The following is a 24,512-nucleotide window of genomic DNA, read 5'->3' as shown; positions in this document are numbered from 1 at the left end:
AAATAGACTCAATTTAAAAGCATTTACCGATCTTAAGTATTTTGAATGCCTACCTGGTGGAACTTAATGCTATTCTATGTTGTTTAATTTTTAAATATCTGATTGACTTCTTATTTCCTAAATGTTTTTTGAGAAGGTCTATTGGTGAAATAGATGGCCAAGTAGTCCTCTTAAAGCAGACCAATTAGTTTTCTTATAGGAAACAAAATGGTCTTCTCGTGATAACTCAATTATCATTTTAATAGCAATCCGATAGGTTGATAATAAAACCAGGAGGTCTTCTTAAAGATTAAGAGAATCCGTTTCATGTAAGACCATTAGCACATTTCATTGCTGACCAATAAGTCTCATCGAATTCCAATTGGTCTTCTAATAATATATCGATGAGTCTTTTCATGAAAGGTAAATGGGTATAATCAAAGGACAAACAATAGTTTTTCTAATAAAAGGTCTTCTTATGGAAGACCAGAGGGTTTACTGATAAAAGACCATAGAATATTAGGTCTTCTTATATAAAACGAGCAGGTGGTCTTCCTATAGATAACCATAATGTCTTCTTATAGAATACCTGTACAAATTTTTATCCACAAGGGCTTCTTATAGGAAATTATAGGGCCTTTACATAGAGGATATGCAGATCTTCTAGTAGACAAGTGGAATTTCTTTGAACAAGGTCAGTAGAAGACCTTATATGGTCTAGTATAGTAGGTCTTCTTATAGAAGACAAAAAAATTTATAATTGAAGGCCAAAAGTTTATTTACAGAAGATCAATAAGTTTTCTTATGGAGCACCAATAATTTTTCTTATTGAAGAGCCGAAGGTCTTCGGAGTATAGTTCTTCTTCTTGTAGAAGATCCATCGGCGTTCTTACAGAATGCTAGTAGGTCTTCCTAAATATGATCGGAAATCTTATAGAATACCAATAGGTCTTTCTTTTAGAAAAACAGCAAATTTTATAGAGGACCCACTGGTAACCTATTAGAATATTTAATGTTCTTTCTTGAGCATTCACATTAGTTTTTTGAGGATGTTTATTTCACCCATTCCTCCTAGAACAGTGTAGTTTTTGCATCTTACAATTTTTGCAATTGTTGTTATTTTTGTTGCAATTACTTTTGTTATTGTAACACTGCATCGACTTGGCATTTGCATTTTTATGGAAATCAATCAATAATCTTCAGCTTTATTATTTTTTGTGATATTACAATTTAAAATCCATCAATTGAAGTATTGATCCATCTATCCATTCAGTCATCCAGACAGCCATCTGTTGAAATGTGTACTCGTATATAAAAATAATTGTTTGCCGGATACATTTAATTTGCAAAACCGATGACTCTATCGATACTTTTTTTGTTGTATATGCAGATTGATTTAATAAATTGATTTGCCTCTTAGGGGGGGACTCGAAATGTGGTTTTGTTCAGCTACATTTATAAGCAGGAAAAATTAAGTGTAACTATAATTATTTGTGGTATTGGGGAATTGTATAAAAGCAAATGTTTTTCTTTGTTGTCTTTTAATTATAGGGATCGAAGGGTTAGGAAATACATTTAATTAAAAGGAACTGACGAATAATAAATTTAACAATAAAAAAATAAAATTTGCAATAATGTTAAGGGAAATTTGAAGGTATGTTTTTAATTTTTCCAAAAGCAAACCCCGGTTCTATGTCTCTGTTTTCTCTATAGACAACCTGCAGGTTTTTATTTAGCCATCAAATTTTATAATTGCTTTTAAAATTGTATGTATGTTGTTAATGCATTGTTTCTTTAGAAATCTGACATATTACCTCACTCACATTAAATTCAGAATGAAAGTGAAATTGAATCCAGCAAACTTGTTCATTAATTAGATCGTTCTGAGAAATATCGGAACCCAAAATTAGCAGCTTCTTATGGGCCATAAAATATTCAAGAAAACAATAAATAAATGCTATAGCCGGATACCACCGACCATGTGATACCCTATATAACTGCAACTGGATACATATGAGTAATACATAGGGATAAAAAATGGCATGTAAATACACACATGACATAAGTCAATTAGAGACCACATCAAAATCTCGCTTCATTTACCTGCTGAATTTTGACCGATTATTATTAAAACATACTTTGTTATTTATTGTGAATATCACCAATTTAAGCTGAATGGACCATTATTGTGGCCAGTAGAAAAACCCTATGAATATGTAATCATAAACGATTGTAGGTTTAATTTTTGGTCTGAAATCGAACTCCATTCAAAAGTGCATGTACCAAATCCATTTGAGACAATTTAAATACAATTTTTCGGTCCTCTTCTCCACAAAATGGTCAACAATTTGGAGTATACAATGCCAAAGAAACTTTGGACAACCTAACATTTTAAGATGCGAACGGAATATACGATTTGATCAAAACTATGCATATATCGTAATATTTGTCGAAGTACGAAGATAGGAACCAAGTTCGAAGATTGCAATATCAAGTGAAGCTATTTGATTCATTCATTTTACATCGCAATATCTTTACCAAATCTATATTGAATCAAAAGATTGGGTCTATAGGATAACTTTCCTGGTACCTCCCCACAGATGTTCAAATCATTGATAAACCAGTAAGGAAAGTGGGTATATTGTACAGATGTATTCTTACAATTGTATGCAACATATGATGAATTTAATTTCATTCGTGCAGATATAGAGTCGTCTGCGTACCAAGGGACAAATTTATGGAAAACGATTTATTGCAAAATTGATACACGCTATACGGTACGTCGCACAGTTCAAAATTTAATTTCAACCAGACACCCGTTCAAAATATACATGGAAGCTATGGCTGCATCTGCACCAATTTCAACAAAACCCAATAACGTCATTCAAGTCTCAATTTGATACGTTGTGCAAAATTTCATGATAATCGGACAAATATTAGGAGTTTGGTGCAGCATTTATGTAATATCGGACGAAATCGGAGGAGCTATATCTTAATCTAAACGGATCTTCACTAAACTTAGCACGCATCTTTCTAGACTCAATTCAGTACGATATGCCAAATTTCGTGCAAATCGAAGAATATATGGGGTCTTTTGTGTACCATTTACCTTAAATCGGACGAAAATATATATGGGAGCTATTTCTAAATCTGAACCTATTTTCACGAAATTTAATACACATATTTCGGGACTTAATTCATTATGCTATGCCAAATTGCGTGGAAATCGAAGTATATATAGGGAATTTGGTGCATTATTCATCTAAAATCGGACGAAAATATATATGGGAGCTATATCTAAATCTGAAACGATTTTCAAGAAATTTTACACACATCATTCTAGACTCAGTTCAGTACGCTATGCCAAATTTCGTGCAAATATAGGGACTTTGGTACACCATTTACATTAAATCGAACGAAAATATATATGGGAGCTATATCTAAATCTGGACCGATTTTCCCAATTTCAAAGGGGTTCGTCCTTGGGCCAAATAGACAAGCTGTGCCAAATTTCATCCAATTCGGATCATAAATGCGATCTGTACGTTGTTTACAATTTAACATGGACAGACAGACGGACGGACGGACATGCATAAATCGACTTAAAAAGTGATTCTATGCATATTCTCAAAAGGAACCATGTGTCTATCTCGTTTCCTTTTGTCCGTTACAAACATATGCACAAATACATAATACCCTGTACCACAGTGTGGTGAAGGGTATAAAAACATTATATTATAGTAAGGTTTACACATGATGGACATATAGATATTTACACTCACCATAGAATTGTGTAACTATGCTATATATTCTTCCATCATCTCTTGGAAAATTAAAAAAAAGATCCACCTAGGCAGAGGATCCGTAGACCCGAGAAACCCAAAATAATATATAAAAGTCAGAATAAGTGCACACATGTCGGCAATATATAGATATCTTAGAATAAACATTTGAGTAATTAATATCTGTATATTTGTGTATGTGCCCAGAAAACTTGCCTCTGCAATTATAACATATTGTTAATGATAATTAATATTAATTTACATGTTTAAACTATTTTTACTAATAATTGTTTTTTTGTATTTATATTTTCAGCGAAATATTTAAATCCCAATTAAAATAGGTATGTATTTTTGTTTATAAAAATATTTTATATATAAAATAAAAACAATTTACTTGGTCTCAAAAAGTTTTTGGTTTCACGTTATATATTTTGATACATATTTATTTTAAATTTTTTAAAAAATTCTAAAAATCCCTAAAATGTTTCATTGAAATATATTATTCCCTATTCACAAAAAATCTAATATTCAATCAGTGAAATTGAATTTATTTCTATTTTAGATGATATTTACACGTTTGAATAATTAATTAGGGCAATAAAAAATTTAAACTAGTTAATAGGCAAAATCATAAAAAAGGCAAACTGGTAATAAGAACTATAAAACTCTATGAGCTGTTTTCGTACATTTTTTAATTTAATTATATTGATATACATATCATTTTTTGTTATGTTAGGCAAACTATGTGTTCTAATGATGACGTCAATTGAATTCTATAAACACGAGCATTATTTTTTTTCTTTCTTTTGTATAAATATTGTGACACGTTTTCATTAAAAAACATAACATATTATATTCTTAAATGCATAAAGAAAAAATAATAAATTAATTGCCCAAGTTGCTGTTGTGGAATACAAGTCTTATTTTCATTAAAAAAAAAATCTTCCAATCGAGCATTATCTTGATATTGAGGAAATTAAATAGTCGACGTGGTTTGATCTGAAAAGTGAGATAACAATTCGATGTCCATCATGAAGTTTTGCCATAGCTTCCCCAGATATAATGCACGGCACATTGTCTTAAAAATTATCTCTTTATTTTCTTCCGAATGATGGCGCTGTCCGCGATAACACATTTAACACATTTATGGACGTGAGTGCTATAGCATCCATTTATATGCTGAAGCTTAATGATGGGAATCCATTTGCGTCCGTCAATGTGTTAAGGATCGATATATCGAATTTTGAATACCAAACATCCTAGTAGTATACATATGTTCAAACTCCGAAAATTTTTAATAACTATTGCAAGCTCTATAATGATTTCAACCAACATACAGATGTACATGACAGGATGTCACATTATACTCTAAATGGGGTATCCTGAAAATTTTTCGAAGTTGTGCAACTATAAAACTTTATGGTTTTAATTCTAGTTGGGCCATCTATATGTCAAGTCGTGTCTAGATCGATTCAGCTGGTCGAGATATGACGATCGGTATACTTAAAGGAACAATATTTCGCGGCGTTACAAAATATTGGGGCTGCACAAAGCTATAATACCCTGACAACATAGTTGTGTAGGGTATAATAATAAATAATATTTGTTGTTAAATTTTTCAATATTTCATTTGCCATCACCTAGCTATTTATTTCATTCATTTGTCCATATAAAAAAAACATTTTACCCATTATACAAATTTGTATTGCAAATTATTGAGAATGATATTCAAATAACGAATACATTGTTTATTAATTATAACGGTGATTAAAAATACATTTACATTTGTAGTGGCATATACATACATAAGGCTTTTGCATAAATACATACATAATATAACTGAACTGAGATGTTGTATTAAATAAATTTATTTTTTATTGTTAATCAAAATAAAGAAATGCAAATAAACGAGATGACATGTACGGTAATAAAAAACAAATATTTTAATAATTTGTATAAAAAAATCATTTGGTTATATAAAATTATTTTTTTTTTAATAATCTTTTAAAGAATGTTGTATAGAAAATGACACATTTTCCCTATTTATATTTAAATTTTTGTTTCGGAACACTGTTGTTGCCCACATTTAACCTTTAATATGGTCATTCATATGCAAATCAGGAATAAAATGCGCCCAGATGATTCTGTTCTGGTTGTTTTGTTGGTATTGTTATTGTTTTGTAGGGCAAGTTAACAGAACTTTTGCCAAATAAAAAATCCAACAATTCACATTGAAATGTGAATTTTATGCAAAAGAAAAAACAAAAAAAGAATAATCCGTTGGAATAAAAAAGAAAAACAACCAAAAAGCCACGATTACTCACATGTTGCACAATGCTCTTTTTTTTCGTTTCTAAAAAAAATTTAATATGTCTATTTGTGTGCGTCTCTTCGTATGCCTATTGTTTTGTTAATTTTATTGCAAAATAATCATGGTTTTTGGTTTGAAAATTTGTACCGTAGGTTTAACAACAAATTACAGATAGCTTTAATGGTTAGCGTGTTAGAGATTGTTTTGTTTTCTTTTAAAATCGCTCGTCACCAGTGAGCTTGCATAAATTTTTCGGACGCCCTGAACGAATTGTAACTGTCAGTTCTATTGTGCGAAATTAATCGCTTGTGTTTAAAGTTCATTGAACTGATCGTAGAAACCAAATAAAGTTAAATCTTTATATTTGCCTATTAGAGCGTGTGTTTTTAGTTTTAGATTTCAAAGAATGATTGGAGAGTTCGATAAATAGATTATTTAACATTTTTTATTGGGCTAAAGTAAATTAGTAAATCATTTTAGAAAAGCTATTACATTTACGAGACTACTATTCTTTAGAAAGGTGCGCCGTGTTTACGTCAAAGCGAAATGTGATAGCATTCTTCGAAATGTTATAATATATGTAGATGCGAATATTTATATTAATTTATTTTATGTTACATTTTAGATTTTAGATTCCTCGCCTTTAGAAATAAATTATGTAATCAAAATCCAAACATGTTTACAATAAGAGGAGTTTGACGTACATTATATTAGGTTTTGGGAAAAAGAAATCAATTTTTTTGGTGTAAAAGATTTAAAACAGTTATAGTCGATTTTTAGCTCCTGGGTGTTACGACTGTTAACATGCCGGTCAACTTAGATCATTTCCCCGATTTTATCGACATTTTCGACGAGCGGCCTACCTGTGCGAGGTGTATCTTTAACATTAACAATTCCTGAACGGAATCTACGAAATCAAAATTGCACATAATTGGCTGTTACAGTATCGGAACTTGGCTTGCATTTTCGCCTTTGTCTTTGTTCACTCAATTTTAATACCCTGTAACTCATAACTAAATGCCCCATGATCGATACTTAACGAGAAATCTATTAGCCAATTGCCGAAAAAATAATGGATTTCTTTTTTCCCCATCCTAATATTTGCCGAACTGATAGAGTAAGAACTCTTAAATTTGGAATAAGGATCACAAATGTACAATTTTTTTTTTGGGAATTCGAACTATAAATATCCGAAAAGTACTAACATATACTAAATTTGTTACAATTTCGTAGTATTGCATATCAAGGTTGAGAAGTAGGATCAATATAAGGAGATGTTTTTTGAAGTGTGAACTCATGTATACGAAAAGTACTAAGCAGTACTTAATTTGGTACAATGGAATTGGGAGGAACGGATGGAGCTGGAATCCTGAAATTTTAAATTAACATTACCGCCGGTAATTTGTACTTAGGTGTACGAAAAGTACTAAATTGAATTACAATATTGGTGACCCAGAGCTGGAACCCTTAAATTTGGTATTTAAGTTACTGCTGGAGTGTAGAATTGGATGTAGTTTTGGAAATATGTACTTATCGGTAGGTGTAGATATGTAAAAAGTTTGAATATTCGTGCTTATACTAAATGGTACCAAATTTGGTACAATTTGGATTTGGTGAACCGGACGGTCTGGAATCCAGAAATTTATTTTCTATTGGATTGTATGATTTATGTAGTAATCGAAATTTGTACCTATGTGTACTAAATTGGATACAATTTGGATTTAGTTGATGTGATAGAGCTATAATTCGGAAATTTGGAATTTATATTACGGTTGGAGCATATGATTGCGGTATGTAGGAAGTTTTGAAAATTCGTACTTATGGGTACTAAATGGTACTAAATATATGTTATTTATGATCGATACTAAAGAGATCCTCATAGGAATCTGATCTATAACATATATATACTCTCGCTTCCAACAAATTGTTATTCCCGCTATATGAAATCGAGAACAAATTTTGAGATTTTTGATATGAATTTGACAAAGAAACATTTCTACTCAATAATAATCCCAAATAAAATATAGGGATGTACGAAGGGCGGTGCCGAGTCCAGGGACTCTACTGGAATGATTTTTTACAATAAGATTATGATTAAAAAAGAGAATATGTCAAGTCGAACCAAGGAAGAGAGGACAAGGGGTTTACGAAGGGGGTAAGCGTTCCCGGGACCCTTCCGAAATGATATTTTAAGAATACAAATACAGTGCAAAGGATTTTGCATAAATATTTGGGCCGTAAGACTTATTAAGAACTGAAGTCGGTCGATCATCTACAACATCGTGCCTTTGCAGATTCGGTCCTAGAGGCTCATTTTCATTTTGTTGGCTAAATTGTCGTATCTGGGAGCTCGAAAAATCCTAGAGTTATTGTTGAGAAACCCTCTTTATCCTCATCGTGTGTCTATTTGTATTTTCGGTTCGTGTTATCTCACGAGAGGTAGTCACAATTCCCCATCGTGATTTTGGGATTTAAAACCTTGCGAAGTCATACTTCGAAGCCTCATGAATAATAAGCGTCAATTCAAGACCTCAAAGATGGAAAAGTGTGTGGTCATGTTGGCCATTTCGATGTTATTGTTATACCCTTCACCACACCGTGGTACAGGGAATTATGTCTTCGTGCATATGTTTGTAACAGGCAAAAGGAAACGAGATAGACACATGGCTCCTGTTGAGAATATGCATAAAATCACTTTCTGAGTCGATTTACGCATGTCCGTCTGTCCGTCCGTCCATGTATTTTTGTGAACAAAGTACAGGTCGCATTTATGATCAGATTTGGACGAAATTTGGCCCAAGGACGAACCCTATTGAAATTGAGCAAATCGGTTCAGATTTAGATATAGCTCCCATATATATTTTCGTCTGATTTAATGTAAATGGTCCACCAAGTCCCTATATATCTTTCGATTTGCACTAAATTTGGCACAGCGTAATGAATAAAGTCTAGAATGATGTGTGTTAAGTTTCGGGGAAATCGGTTCAGATTTAGATATAGCTCCGATATATATGTTCGTCCCATTTAATGTGAATGGTGCACCAAAGTCCCTATATATCTCCCGATTTGCAAGAAATTTGGCACAGCGTAATGAATTAGGTCTACAATGATGTGTGTTAAGTTTTCTGAAAATCGGTTCAGATTTAGATATAGCTCTCATATATATTTTTGTCCGATTTAATGTAAATGGTCCACCAAAGTCCCTATATATCTTTCGATTTGCACGGAATTTGGCACAGTGTAATGAATTAGGTCTAAAATCATGTGTGTTAAGTTAGATATAATTTAGTATCGGTTTCAGAATGACATGTTGTTTGATCCAATTTCATTTTACTGGTCCTTTAAAAATGCGACGTCTGTTAGGATTCATCTGTTGAATATACCCAACGTGGTGAAGGGTATCATATAGTCGGCCCCGTCCGACTTTACTACTTTCCTTACTGGTTTTTTATTAATAATGGGCATTATCAAAAATTACATTTTTCGTTGTAAAATTAAAAAAGCCACTCTTATTGGAAAACCCCATGTCTCAGGAAGTGAGGATTCTTTTCTAAAGAATGTTATATTTAGGTACTTCTATACAAATGAAGTTCTTTATACCATTATTTTCTATATAGAAAAATAGTCCTCATCGAAATAACAGCAAGTTTTAAACCTAGTGCGAAAAATTATGAAAAAGCTACCCTTAAACTCCTTTTCGGTTTTCTCCCAGCTCCTCTTTCTTACCCGGGAAAAATTCTGGATCTGGAAATATGAAAATTTGGCAGTTCAGCTTGGGTTAATTTGACCCGCTAATCAATATCAAAAATTAGTTAGTCAGATCCCCCACTCCTGCTTATAATTGTGTCCTTTAGAGCGACTTGAAAAAACTCATAAAAACAAAGATTTAAGTTCATTTTATCCCCTAAATATAGTCTGATTACTACCGAAAATTATAAGTGTTCTCTTTGCCCATAATTGTAACCATTGGATGCAAATTTTTGAATTTGACCCGCTAAATATTGGCCGATTCTTGTGAAAAGTGTCATGCTCATACCTTGGCTAGCCCATTCTTCGTATAAAAGTTCGTGATGCTTGAGTCATAATTGTGGCCTCCAGAGCGACCAGAAAAACCGATAAAAACTAAGTTTTTGGTCCCCTTAATATTAATCAAAAACAACAACGGACTTACAGGCAAAATTGCGTGACGATTGGTCCATAATTGTGGTCTGTACTGTGTTTACAAATTATATTGCACACGCATGTCTACATCGACGCAGTTAGTTGAGATATGACGATCGGTATACCTAAGTGTGGGTCTGGGACCAATATTTCACGGCGTTAAAAACTCTTGGAACCAAAGCTTATTACAGCTTTGGTTCCAACATAACATAATTGTGTATGATATTATTAGTCCTCTGGTCTCCAGGATTTTTTTTTAAAGGAGTAACCATTAGGCCCTGATGCTCTGAGGATTTTTTCTAACGAAATAAAATAAGTCCTATTGCATTTAATGTTACTATCTGTTGGAAAAAGGCAAATGTAGTCCTCAACACCTTCTAATAATAGAAAAATTTATTCCTCAACATTTGAGAAAATTGTTTAATTAAATTTATATATAAAAAATTAAAAAAAATAATCTTTTTTATTTATTTTTTTCAGATAATTATCTCGGGACTTCTATAGGAAATTTCTTACAAAATTATTAACACAATACAACAACAAAATGCTGCAACAACGAAAACAAATCTCCCTACTGCAACTGCTAATGGGGCTATATTTTGTGATATGTTCCATACAACTATGTCGAAGCGAGGTCTACACATCCCTGGCCGACATGGAGGAGCTATTAGAGACTGAAACTGTATTAATAAGTAATTTAGAGGGTTTTATTAAGGTCGAACAAGAGAAGCTGGATTATTTGAAAACGTAAGTACAAAATAAAATTGATCAATAAATGAATATATTTTTTTATATTTTAAGAAATTATGTAAGATTGTAATTTAAATTCCATTCCCTCACTAAAAATTAAAATACGCATATGTATGTTCATGTTTATATAATAAAAAACATATCGATTTCAAGATAATTACCTAGCCTATCAAATTTCATATGAATGCAATTAAACTGTTCATTATTGGTATTTTCAAAGTGCGCCAAATTACCCTACATACATATGTATGTAGAGTATGAGTGCTGCAACACCATTCCAATAACATTGGCATTCGCCAATTTGTAATTACAGAACGGAGTTCCTTTTTGTATTACATTCTACATTTTTTGGGGGACGATAACACCCCTTTTTCCTAGTTTCCATTCGATTTTGACAGCTGTGTTCATAGGAAACCACAACAAAACAAAACGACAATACATCCTATCTAAAGGACAAAAGGTGTTCAAATAGAAACTATAGCCATCATAGCACGTGTTCCACACAATTTCCACGTGTAACGTGGATTGAACAATCGTTAGACGTAAAGGTAAATGTGTGAGTGTGTGTGTGTGTGCCGGTCAGGATGCCCATCGTCTACCTAATGATATCGACAGCGATAATTATTATCAGTTGTTTTGTAATATCCGTTTATAATTATCTATGGGGATCGATCGACATATGGCATGTGTTTGGGTTTGGTTTTTATACCGATAACCTGTTGTTGTAAGGGAAGTGATACAAAAACAAAAAATAAATTTTGTATACTAAAAGGACTACAAAGAAAAATTGAAGTCCTTGAAGGTATTTTGAATCAGGTGTTGGTGATGGGACATACTCAAAATTTGTAAAATAAGAAACTTATAAAATGTTTTTAAATAACAATTAACAATAGCCTACACCATGAGACATTCAAGGTACCTAAAATCGATTGGGACTTTTATTTAAGGGTTATGTCATGGATATATGGGAACTATACCCAAGCTTAATGAAATTGGAAAAGAACCGAAATCTGCATAATAGTTTTACATGTTATTTCAAACAAGTTAAAACAATGTTAAGTTGGTCCCTTTCGAACTTTTTATATCCTCCACCATAAGGAGAAAACGCATGTTATGATAGGAACTTGAATATACCGAAAAAGACATATCTAATATTGCGATCTCTATCGTTATATAAACAGATGGACACGAATAAATCGAAATAGAATTATATTCTGATCAGGAATTTATGGGGTCTCCGGTGCTGCAAACGGATTGACAAATTTAATATACACTCCACCTTTAGAGGGTATAAATATAAAAATCTGGTTCCAGGGGTAGTGACAGGGATATATCTACATCAGTTATCTTAAAAATGGTTATAATTATCACCGGAACATTTCACGCAGAATGGATCTGGACAAAAAAACAGGCATGATTCTTTTCATGATAATCGATCAATATTTAGCAGGTCAAATGGATCCAAAAAATACAATATGGTGTATAAATTTACCCCAGAAGGGCAGAAATGAGAATTTGTGACAGAATATGGTGACTGAATATCCAAGAGGAGTTGTTGACCTCTAAATTGATACCAAATATATTGTTGTATGTTCTCAGAAGTGGGAGCTCTTTGAAATTTTACTCGAATTTCTGATTATGTTCAAGGACCTATAATTTTCGGTGATGATCAGATGGTATTAAGGAAATGAAATGGACCTAAAATCTTATTTTTTGTCGCTTTAGACCTCAATTATAAGCCGAACATCACAAATTTTCTACGTGAAAGGGAATCTGACAACTAATTAGTATGGATGTTCCGATAATGATCAGTCAATATTTAGCAGGTCATATGAGCCACGACAATTGGGTGTTAAACAACAAAATTTGTATCTTATCCGGAAAGCATGATTCGGAAAAGAGGGTGCAAATATTGCCTAGGCTCGGAATATAGATCCGCCGAAAGATAGAGAGAGACTATACTGCTCCGCTCACTGCCTTCAAAGTGGATTTATTTTTTTTTTTACAATAGAAAACATACTTTACTCAATTCATAAACTAGTAATCACAGCAATAATCACGATTAAATTATAATAGCCCTGGTTTTTAAATAGACGATGCAATCTTGTGGTTGTGTATGCAACACAACACGAGTTAGTATGTTAAATTGTTCTCATAGACTTCCTAAAAATATGATTTATGAATATGCACTTAAAAGACTGCCTAAAAATATGCCTTAAAAATCTACGCTTATAACTCTGATAGACCTCCTTAAAAGTCCGATAAATCAATAAAAGTATGCTTTACAAATGAACAATAAGACCTCTGATATACCATCTAAAAATATGCCTTCAGAATTCGCGCTTAAAAGTATGACAGACCTTCCAAAACTATGACACTGCTAGTCCTTCTGAAAATATTCTTTACAAATCCACGCCTAGGCTTAAGACTCTGATAACCCCCTTAAAAGATTATTTAAAAATCCACGACTATAGCTGTGATCTATCAAAAATCTCAAAAATATTCGCTTATGACTCCGATAGACCTCCTAAAAATCCACACTCATAACTTTGATAACCCTGCTAAAAATATTATTTAAAATTCAACTTCATTTCTCTGGATAGTCCTTCTGAAAAAAATCTTTAAAAATCCACGCCTATGACTGTGATAGTCCCTCTGAAATATTCTTTAATAATTCACGCCTATGGTTGTGATAGTTCTTCTGTAAATATTCTTTAAAAATCTGTGAATATGGCAGTGATAGTCCTTCTGAAATTTGTCTTTAAAAATCCAATTCTATTGGTCTGATAGTCCTTAAAAATATTCTTTAAAAATCCCCGCCTATTATTGTGAAAATAGATAATGCATAATTGTTAAACCTCCACACTTATGACTCTGATAGTCCTTCTGAAAATATTCTTTAAAAAACCACGCCTATAGTTGTGATAGTCCTTCTAAAAATATTCTTTTAAAATCCACGCCTATCAGTGATATAGTACTTCAAAAGATATTCTTTACACATCCATCATCATTTGTCTGGATTGTCCTTCTAAAAATATTATTTAAAAATCCAAATCTATTGGTCTGATAGTCTTTCAAAAATATTCTTTAAAAGTTCCCGCCTATTTCGGTGATAGTCCTTAAAAATATACTTTAAAAATTCACGCTTATGGCTGTGATAGTCCTTCTAAAAATATTCTTTAAAAATCTACATCTATGGCCCTGATAATCCTTCAAAAGCATTTTTTCTTTAAAAATAATTTTTTCTTGATATGCCGGTATTTAGTCATGCCTCTTATTCATATTTACTATTTGATTACAATTAAAAACATCTTTAAGGCGATATAAATTTCTTATATTTCATTATAACACACATGGATTAATATAGCCCAGACAACAGAGAAATGTAAAGAGCAAAGAACAATTCCCTAATACGATTTTGCTTAAAATGTCAACAAAATAAAATTATTAATCATAGAAATCATATATCAAAGGATCAACTAAAAACCAGGGGCATTGTATTGTCGCTGCTGCTGTTCTGTCATTGTCTGCAAATTATCTCCAGCACATGTCAAATGTGGCCAAAATGATGTGATGTGTTTTCAGCTTTAGGCTTGATGCACGTAAGACAGACAGACGGCTTAAAAACAGAAAAAGCGACATATCTTAGGGTCCTATTCGAAATTGTAGCAATTCAGCATACAAATGCCACTCATGGCATCATCTTCATCTCTTTTCCGTTTTACACCTTTTCCTGTTGGAAATGAAATACAAAAAAAGAGAAAAGCAAGGTAAGGCAAGGAATATGGAACCAGGTATTTATTATTCTCCAGGACAACAACAGCACACACATCTGAATGACAGACAAACTGCCACAACAATTAAGACAATTAAATGAAACAAATGTTGTTGGCCCGTATGGCGGCGCTTATAGGCAGGCAGGCTGGTTGTGTGACGAGGACGATGATGCCGGTTTACTACGCTGTTGTTGTTTTTGCATGGATGCCAATACAAATTTGCTGGCATGTGGCACGAGCCATACATTATAACCACTACCATTACCACCACCACACAGAAAACACTGTAGACAATATCAGCAGCATCAACAACAACGTCATCAGGCAACGGACCGCCAACATTTGATGTCAGGAAGAGCCGTCATGGAGAAAGGAAACAAATGTAGGCTGTTCCACATACTCCAAAAACCCCTGGGTGTACCTTTTGTTCCATTGAGAGAGCGGGAGAGAAAAGGAATATGAGGGAGAGTATGCGAGAGAGTAAAATAAGTAAGGAATTCAATATAAATTTCAAACAGCTGACAGCTGTTTAGTTGGATCCTGTCGGTTTTCTGTTGGTCCTTTTCGTTGTTGTTGTTATTATTGTCTCAAGGATGTTGCACTTTAAAGGAGCATCGGTACACAACAGCCAACACAATTTCAAAAAAGCAGTTAGGAAATAAAAATAATTTAAATCTTTATTAAGAGATCCTTTGTTTCGCAAAGGAGGGTGGAATGATAATGGTGGTGTATGGGGGTGAAAGAACATTCATTGAAGGAACACCGAAGTCGACTCAACCGTAGAAGAGTCCTTCTAAAACTATTCTTTAGAAATCCCCGAATATGGCTGGCATAGTTCTTCTGAAAATATTCTTTAAAAATCCCCGAATATGGCTGGGATAGTTCTTCTGAAAATATTCTTTAAAAATATGACTCGGATAGTCTTTCAGAAAATTTTCTTTAAAAATATGACACGGATAGTCCTTCAGAAAATATTCTTTAAAAATCCACGCCTATGACTCGGATAGTCCTTCTGAAAATATTCTTTAAAAATCCACTCCTATGACTTGGATAGTCTTTCAGAAAATATTCCTTAAAAATCCACGCCTATGGCGCTGATAGTCCTTCAGAAAATATTCTTTAAAAATCCACGCCTATGACTCGGATAGTCCTTCTGAAAATATTCTTTAAAAATCCCCGAATATGGCTGGCATAGTTCTTCTGAAAATATTCTTCAAAAATCCACGCCTATGACTCAGATAGTCCTTCAGAAAATATTCTTTAAAAATCCACTCCTATGACTTGGATAGTCTTTCAGAAAATATTCCTTAAAAATCCACGCCTATGGCGCTGATAGTCTTTCAGAAAATATTTTTTAAACATCCACGCCTATGACTCAGATAGTCCTTCAGAAAATATTCTTTAAAAATTCACGCCTATGTCAGTGATTGTCCTTCTGAAAATATCATTAAAAATCCACGCTTATGTCAGTGATTGTCCTTCTTAAAATATTCTTTAAAAATCCACGCCTATGTCAGTGATTGTCCTTTTGAAAATATTTTTGTCAGTAATAGTCCTTCTTAAAATATTCTTTAAAAATCCACGCCTTTGACTCTAATAGTCCGTCTAAAAATATTCTTTAAAAATCCACGCCTTTGACTCTAATAGTCCGTCTAAAAATATTCTTTAAAAATTCACGCCTATGACTCTGATAGTCCTTCAGAAAATATTCTTTAAAAATCCACGCCTATGACTCAGATAGTCCTTCAGAAAATATTTGTTAAAAATCCACGCCTATGACTCGGATAGTCCTTCTACAAATATTCTTTCCCCAGAAATGAACATACCCACTTCCTTAAAAATAAAATTTATTTTTTTCTTGATATGCTGGTATTTATTTTATTGTTGTTGTAGCTTTGAAGGATCCTCATTTAATACGGCATTTCATAAAAGATGTTTATTTTAGTTTTTAGTAAAGAAATAGAAGGATCATAATCAACAAATGGAATGCGCTCCAACATTTCCATCACAACATTTGTACAATTTCCAATAGTTGTTGCTGTTGTTGTTTTGTCTGTTTCCTACCACATCCGTTGCCTGTGTGTCCTTCGTAGCAAAGGATATTCATTGTGTGTTATGAGTGCATTTGAGTTTCTGTTTTTTAGTTTGGTTTTTTTATTCGTATCTTTGGATTTGATGATGGTTCATCATGATGATACTAGTTGTATCATTGAGCCTTGTGCTGCCTCATCATCATCATCATTGGTTTCATACGAAAGTTGTTTATAGTTGTATATCCTGTTTCCTTTTATTGTTTGAAATTTGTTCGGGGAGAGAGAGGTAGGGGAAAACTGAAGATGTTTAGATGTTCTTTCTTTTTGGGTTTCAACAAGTTATTTTTGTTGTCATTCGGGTGTATTAAGGTGGGGAGGAGAATAAGAATCTAAAAAATAATTTCCTACTATTTTTCCTTATGTTGTTTTTTTGCTTTAATGGAACTGTGGACCCATGTTCTAATGGAGGCTTAAATTGGGAGTCATTACATAAATAAAAGATGGTTTTATCCTTACGGAACAATGATCTGATAATAACACGTTTTGCTTTTTATTTAGATATAGATATATTTTTCCTTCACCTTAAAGAAATGTCGTTCATATTAATTTTCCATATTCATATATATTTTTTCTTCATATTTTTTTATATGAATTATAGTAAAAACTAAAAAATATCGTTCATAGTTTTTTTTTTAAATCCCCATTTTCTATTTTTACCCTGTCTAATATCTCCAAGTTTTTATCATCACTTCTTTGCTTCTCTTCTGATAAAACATGAACAATATTTTAATTGTTGAAATAAAGCAGGAATACATACTTTGCTGAAATGAAAATAAGGAGCGAAGAAGAAAAACAAGACATGATATCCTTGAACACCTTTTCAATAGGAAACAACAAAACAAGTTTTATGACTTTTTTTGGAAAACACACGCTCCATTTTTTATTATTTTAAAGAACGTGTATTCAAATCCAACATATGTTGCTCAATAAAGATAAATATTTTTGTACGTATGTTTGTAGCTATGATAATGAAGTATTTTCTGAATATTTTCGTTTATCGGTCATATAATTTGTTTTTAATCAGCGTTCGAAAATAAACATTATGGTACCGTTCCATAGTGTTCTGTACCGTACCAAGGTGGATAGGTACACTAAAATAACGTACTGTACCGGTACACAAACACTAAAAATATTTTTAGCGTTACTGTTCCGGAGCACAACGAAAATCTTAGCGTACCTGCTGCGGTACACTAAAAAATCGTAGTGTACCGACAGCGGTACACTAAAAAATCGTAGTGTACCGACAGCGGTACACTAAAAATCGTAGTGTACCGACTGCGGTACATTAAAAATCGTTGTGTTCCTCTGGACGGAACACTAAAAATGTTAGTGTTCCGCTTATCGGAACACTAAAAATCTTAGTGTTCCACTTGCCGGAACACTAAAAATCGTAGTGTTCCGGCAGTGGTACACCAAAAATCGTAGTGTTCCACTGGTCGGAACAATACAAATCGTAGCGTAACAATACAAATCGTAAGTTTACTTGCAATTAAAAAAGTGAAAATGTCCATTTGAAATAGGTATTTTGGCCTGTTTTTGTGACAAAATTATACAGCTTAGGATAAAATTTTCATTAATTTACACAACGAACATATTTTCCATAATATTGGGAGATCTCCTTGTAAAATTCTAGTACGAAAATTTTTTTCTTAAAACAATTATACCTGTATCCATCTATGATTCATACTTTTAGGAAATTTTAGCAAAAATATTCAAAATTTGGTGATTGTCACACAATCAACATAATTATTACCTGCTTATTCATTAAAAGAAGTGTACAAATTACGCGGGTATGAAAAAAATATTTTTATGATTTTGGGATAAATGTTACAAAACCACATATTCTTTATGATTTTTGCACAGGTAGTCTTATGCAATACATTTTTCCGATCAGCGCAATCGATTATCAGCGAAAATGTAATCCAATGGAATTTTCAGTTGCGAGTTGGCATCAGATTGAATTTTCACTCGACGACCTTTTTTAGTTATAAAATATTTATTATTTAAAACTGTAGATGCTAATAAAATATTACTAATTTTTAATAAAATATAAACAAATACAAATTTAACAAGTTTTCTATTTATTAAATCTATTGAAAAAAATATATAAATTTTATTCATACAAAAAATAAAATATAATTAATACATCTTTTTGTGTTCCGACAAATGGAACACTACGATTTTAAGTGTTCCGCCAAGTGGAACACTACGATTTTTAGTGTTCCGCCAAATGGAACACTACGATTTTTAGTGTTCCGGCCAGTGGAACACTACGATTTTTAGTGTTCCGGCAAGTGGAACACTACGATTTTTAGTGTTCCGACCGCGGTACGCTACGGTTTTTTAGTGTTCCGACAGCGGTACACTACGATTTTTAGTGCTCCGACCGCGGTACACTACGAATTTCGTTGTGCTCCGGAACAGTAACACTAAAATATTTTTTAATGTTTGTGTACCGGAACACTAACGCTAAAATTTTTTTAGTGTTTGTGTTCCTGGTACGGTACACTACGATAGTGTACCGTTTTTTTGCGAACACTGTTTTTAATAATATCAACAGTTATTGTTGGGATAACTATTTTATTTTTTTTTTTTCTAATTGTCCTCGAAAGAATATTTTAAAACATCCACGCTTGTAGTTCTTTGCCAAATATTTCTTAAAAAAATACGGTTTTTATTATGAAAGTCCTTCAGAAAATATTCCGCTTGAGACGGGGATAGTCCTGAGAACGCGTTTCTTAAAATTCAAGCTTATACAGAGATATTTGATGGTCTTTACAAAAATATATTCTTAAAAAATTCACGCTTATATCTATGATAGTTCTTGAGAAAATAGTTTCCAAAAATTTTCACTTAAAGCTGTGGAAAATATTCTTCAAAAAGAATATCATAGCCACGCTTATGAAGATAATGGAAAAAATATTCTTAAAAAATCTCTGCCTACATTCGATTCTTTAAAAATCCACGCTTAAAGCGTGAGCAAATATTTGTTTAAAAATCTATCCCTGAGAATATATTCTTAAAAATTCAACGATTAACAATGGTCTTTAACAATCTACTCTTAACAATGGGATAGTCACTGAGAAAATATTCTTTAAAAATCCACGCTTATAGCTATGATAGCCATTACACGCTTATAGCTATGATAGCCACTGAGAAAATATTTTTTAAAAATCCACGCTTATAGCTATGGTAGCCACTGACAAAATATTCTTTAAAATACCACGCTTATAGCTATGATAGCCACTGAGAAAATATTCTTTAAAAATCCACGCTTATAGCTCTGAAGGACATTGAAAAAATATTCTTTTAAAATCCACGCTTATAGCAATGAAGGACCTTGAGAAAATATTCTTTAAAAAGTCACGCTTATAGCAATGAATGACCTTGGAAAAATTATCTTCAAAAAAACTACCCTTATAGCTATGAAGACCTTGAAAAAATATTCTTTAAAAATCCACGATTTATCGATGCTCCTTGAATCCTCGCCAAAGCTGTGATAGCCTGCGAGAAAATATTCTTTAAAAAACATGTTTTTTCGAAAGTACTTGAGCCAAAGTTATCACCTTGAGAATATATTTTTAAAAATTCGATAGACCTTGAGAATAATTTGTTTTGAAATCCACTCTTATATATTCTATGGTCCATGAGCTGTGATGATACTTAGAAGACATTTTTTTAAATGCACGGTTATTGGTCCGTTGGTCCTTAAAAATATTATTTAATAGTTTACCTGATAGTTTGGATGGTCCTTAAAAATGTTCTTTTAAAATGGATGGTTATAGCTTCGGTGGTTCTTGAGAAGACATTCTTCAATGGTCCTTGACAAAAATTGCCCTACAGTCCTTGAAAATTATTTTTAAGAAATCCTCGCTTATGAATCAGACTGTTTAAAAAAAAAATATTTATTAGAAATCCACGCTTATGGCTTCGACAGTTGTTCAAAAAATATTATACAAAAATAATCGTATGGCTCTTATCAACAAATATAATACATCAGAGAGCTGAAATGGCCACGAGACTCTAATTTTCTGCCTCAGAATCTGGGCAATATTTTTACATATATGCCCCTTTTTTAGATGAGAGGTCAACAGCTCCCCTTTTTGGCATATGTTCCGAATCATTTTTTTTTTTCAAGGTGGCATATTTTCCGAATCATGTTTCCCGGAATGAACATTTATCACCACAAAAAACTATAGCTGTCGTCCTTGGCCATAACCGGAACTGCACGTACAATTTCATAGCGTCCATTTTGTACACAAAACTCAAATATTAACCGACTATCATAAAAAGAGCCACACATGTTTCTTAGTAAGTTCTCTTCTTGTAAAATTTCGTATTGTTCGGGTCATAATTGTAGCCTCAAGAGCATTCAGATCCCCTAAATATTAAAGTCTTGCTTTATGAGTTGATAACCGTTCAACAATCAAATTTATGCTATAACCCTGAAGGTTATTAAAAAATCTAAGCATGAAATTCATTAAACAATTTTTAAATCCCACCATCAGACCATCAGGATATTTTTAATCCAAACTTGTTGCTCCTTAGAAATTTAATAATTAAACAGATTTATTTTAATTTAAATATATTAAAATATAAATTAAAAAATCATTTCTGACCTCTAAATAGACATACCCAGTTTTCTTTATTTCCCACGTTGTGCCCTCCATTTCCCTCCGTATTACCCCTACAATTAATTGTTTTTTCATTATCTAATCCAAATAGACGACTAGACATGTCTTGAAAATTTCCTTAACTAAAATGTGGTTGTTTTATTTGTTGTTTCTATAATTTCTCCCCCACAGAAAATCAATGCCATTTAAAACATATCAATTGTCCTCTTGGGATCCCCTTAACAAATATGCATGTATATCGTCTGACAGCATCACCACTACGTGATTTATTTATTTACATCGATTTTATTTGAGACAAAAAATTCATTGAAATCTTCCCACACCCCATTCCACCAAGCATAGTTCTTCACCAAAAATCTCTGGTGGCTATTGTGACAATTAAATATTGTACTATGCTACTCTCCCCCTCATTCATAGCTTCTATGAACAGCTTCTGTATTTTTGGCTACTGCCTTTTCGATAAATCGAATAAAATGAAATTTCATTTGAAATCGAATACCATTGACACATTTCTCTCTCTGTATTGAATGACAAACAGATTTTATTTTGAGGTGGCTGATGTTGTTCTTGTTGGTATTTAGGGGGTGTTGGAGTATTTGTTTAAATGTTTGAATTTTCGTAGTAAAATTTTTACTAAATTATTGTGGGAAATTTGAATTTTCCTGTGTGATTTTGTGGAAATTTGACCATGATGCTTTTCATTTATCACCACACATGGGCGTAACTTGTCGCCGTTAGGGAATGGGGGGTTGATGGTTTTAATATTTCATTCAAAGTTGAAACATGATATAAATTTTAAATTATTTTAAAAACAAAACGAAAAAAAAATAAAAATCCAATCTTAGACTTCTGTTAGTCCTAAAAAAAAATAATTTTTAAAAATCTAGGATTTTTGCTCTTACAGTTCTTAAAATAATTTATTTAAAAAATCCACAATTTTTTGGCTGTTGTAGTTCTTGAAAAAATTATTTAAAAAATCCAACTTTATGGAATTTGTAGTCCTTGAAGTAAAGACATAAATTTCCGCTTATGGTAGTCTGAGAAAAATATTTTTAAAACATCTACTCTTACTGGTCTTTTGGTCCTAGAAAAAAGATCACGCTTCTGGCCCTCGAAGTCCGTGGAGAAATAAATTTAACAAACCCACGCTTATGACCCTCATAGCCCTTGGAGAAATATATTTAAAAAATCCACGCTTATGGCCCTCGAAGTCCTTGGAGAAATATATTTAAAAAATCCACGCTTATGGCCCTCGAAGTCCTTGGAGAAATATATTTAAAAATCCACGCTTATGGCCTTCGAAGTCCTTGGAGAAATATATGTAAAAAATCCACGCTTATGGCCCTCGAAGTCCTTGGAGAAATATATTTAAAAAATCCACGCTTATGGCCCTCGAAGTCCTTGGAGAAATATATTTAAAAAATCCACGCTTATGGCCCTCGAAGTCCTTGGAGAAATATATTTAAAAAAAATCACGCTTATGGCCCTCGAAGTCCTTGGAGAAATATATTTAAAAAATCCACGCTTAGGGCCCTCGAAATCCTTGGAGAAATATATTTAAAAAATCCACGCTTAGGACCCTCGAAGACCTTGGAGAAATATATTTAAAAAAATCCACGCTTATGGCCCTCAAAGTCCAAGTATTCCTTGAAAAAATATGTTTAATAAATCCAAGCTTATGCTTCTTGCAAATCAGAAACATATGATTTAAAATCCACATCTATTGCCTTATAGTCCTGTTAAAGTAATCAAAATTTGGAAAAATATGCGCATACAAATCTACGCTCATTGCCTGATAGTCAGTCGAATACCTTCGTTTCCTTTCAACTTTACAAAATCAAGCTGTTTATTTACAATTGACCCACATTCTTACATATTCCAGTCACCATAATTTTCTGTTCACCTCCATATCCACGCCAAATATAATAATCAATAATAAGGATCAGCATCAAACTTCATTAAGGATTTAAAAATCCAGACACACCAAACACTATTTTATTTTACGTATTTACCTAACACTAGGTGTGGGGGTTTAAACACGAATATCCTATTCAATACTGAAAAAACACACTCATATTCCACCTCCTCCTCTTCCGGGATTTCCAACAAAGCAAAAATATTACCATTAGCAAAAGGGTGTTTTATATTTCCGAAAAAATCGATTGATATCAAAATATATAGAGAAAAAAGTAACGGTCGTTTCGCCCATGGTGTCCTTAAATTGACACACAACTACAATGGCAGAGAGAGAAGGGGGAAATTGTTATTTTTCATTATCAAAGAAGGAACAGCAGCACACCAATATCTGTTGTTTGTTTAAGTATAAAATAATTTTGGTTATGAACACACAACAGCAACAACAACAAAGCCATGCCATAGGAAAAGTAAAATTTTTTTAATAAAAGCCGGCTGCGTTTGCGTTTTTGTTGAACAGCCACGCATAATTCCGAATTCATCCCTCATTTGGCTGATAATGGTGCTGCTACCATTTACCATGTGTGTGTGTGTCTCTCTTGTGTTTGCTGTGCGTAGTGTTGTGGCTGTTTGTCACAGCTAGAGTGTACTCACTTTTTGTGTTATTTGTTCGTTCGATCACTTTGGCGCATATAACACGAGTCAATAAGTTTACATATGAATATGCACATTGGGATGGGGGGAAAAATTGTGGGTAAAATAAAAAATAGAAATATTAAAAAATCTACCTATATAGACCAGAGAGTCATTGAGAAAATATATTTATAAATCCACGTATATAGACCTGAGAGTCCTTGAAAAAATATATTTAAAAATATATTTGGATTAAATAAATTTATAAATATATTTGGATTAAATAAATTTATAAATATGTATATTTAATCCACGCTTATGGTCTGAGAGTCCTTGAAAAAATATATTTATAAATCCACGTATGTAGACCTGAGAGTCCTTGAAAAAATATATTTATAAATCTACGTATGTAGACCTGAGAGTCCTTGAAAAAATGTATTTAAAAATCCACGCTTATGACCTGAGAGTCAAAAAATCCA

The 24,512-nt window shown here is 32.5% G+C and overlaps 1 protein-coding gene across 1 annotated transcript in view; it reads left to right on the top strand.

Moving 5' to 3' along the window:
* Positions 1-10,777: 10,777 nt before the first annotated feature.
* Positions 10,778-24,512, top strand: part of LOC133329862 (prolyl 4-hydroxylase subunit alpha-1) — a 42,666-nt gene continuing 28,931 nt past the window's right edge. Inside the window, exon 1 of the mRNA XM_061538324.1 lies at positions 10,778-10,980. Within this exon, the coding sequence (XP_061394308.1) occupies positions 10,778-10,980 (203 nt within the window). The remainder of the gene's footprint in view (positions 10,981-24,512) is intronic.

The sequence above is a fragment of the Musca vetustissima genome, unplaced genomic scaffold (genome assembly GCF_032173495.1).
Source record: "Musca vetustissima isolate MV318-11 ecotype Yass unplaced genomic scaffold, APGP_CSIRO_Mvet_v1 utg5835, whole genome shotgun sequence".
Classification (NCBI taxonomy): Eukaryota; Metazoa; Arthropoda; class Insecta; order Diptera; family Muscidae; genus Musca; species Musca vetustissima.
Note: the sequence above shows the minus strand (reverse complement) of the source record. Positions and strands in the feature narration are given on the sequence as shown.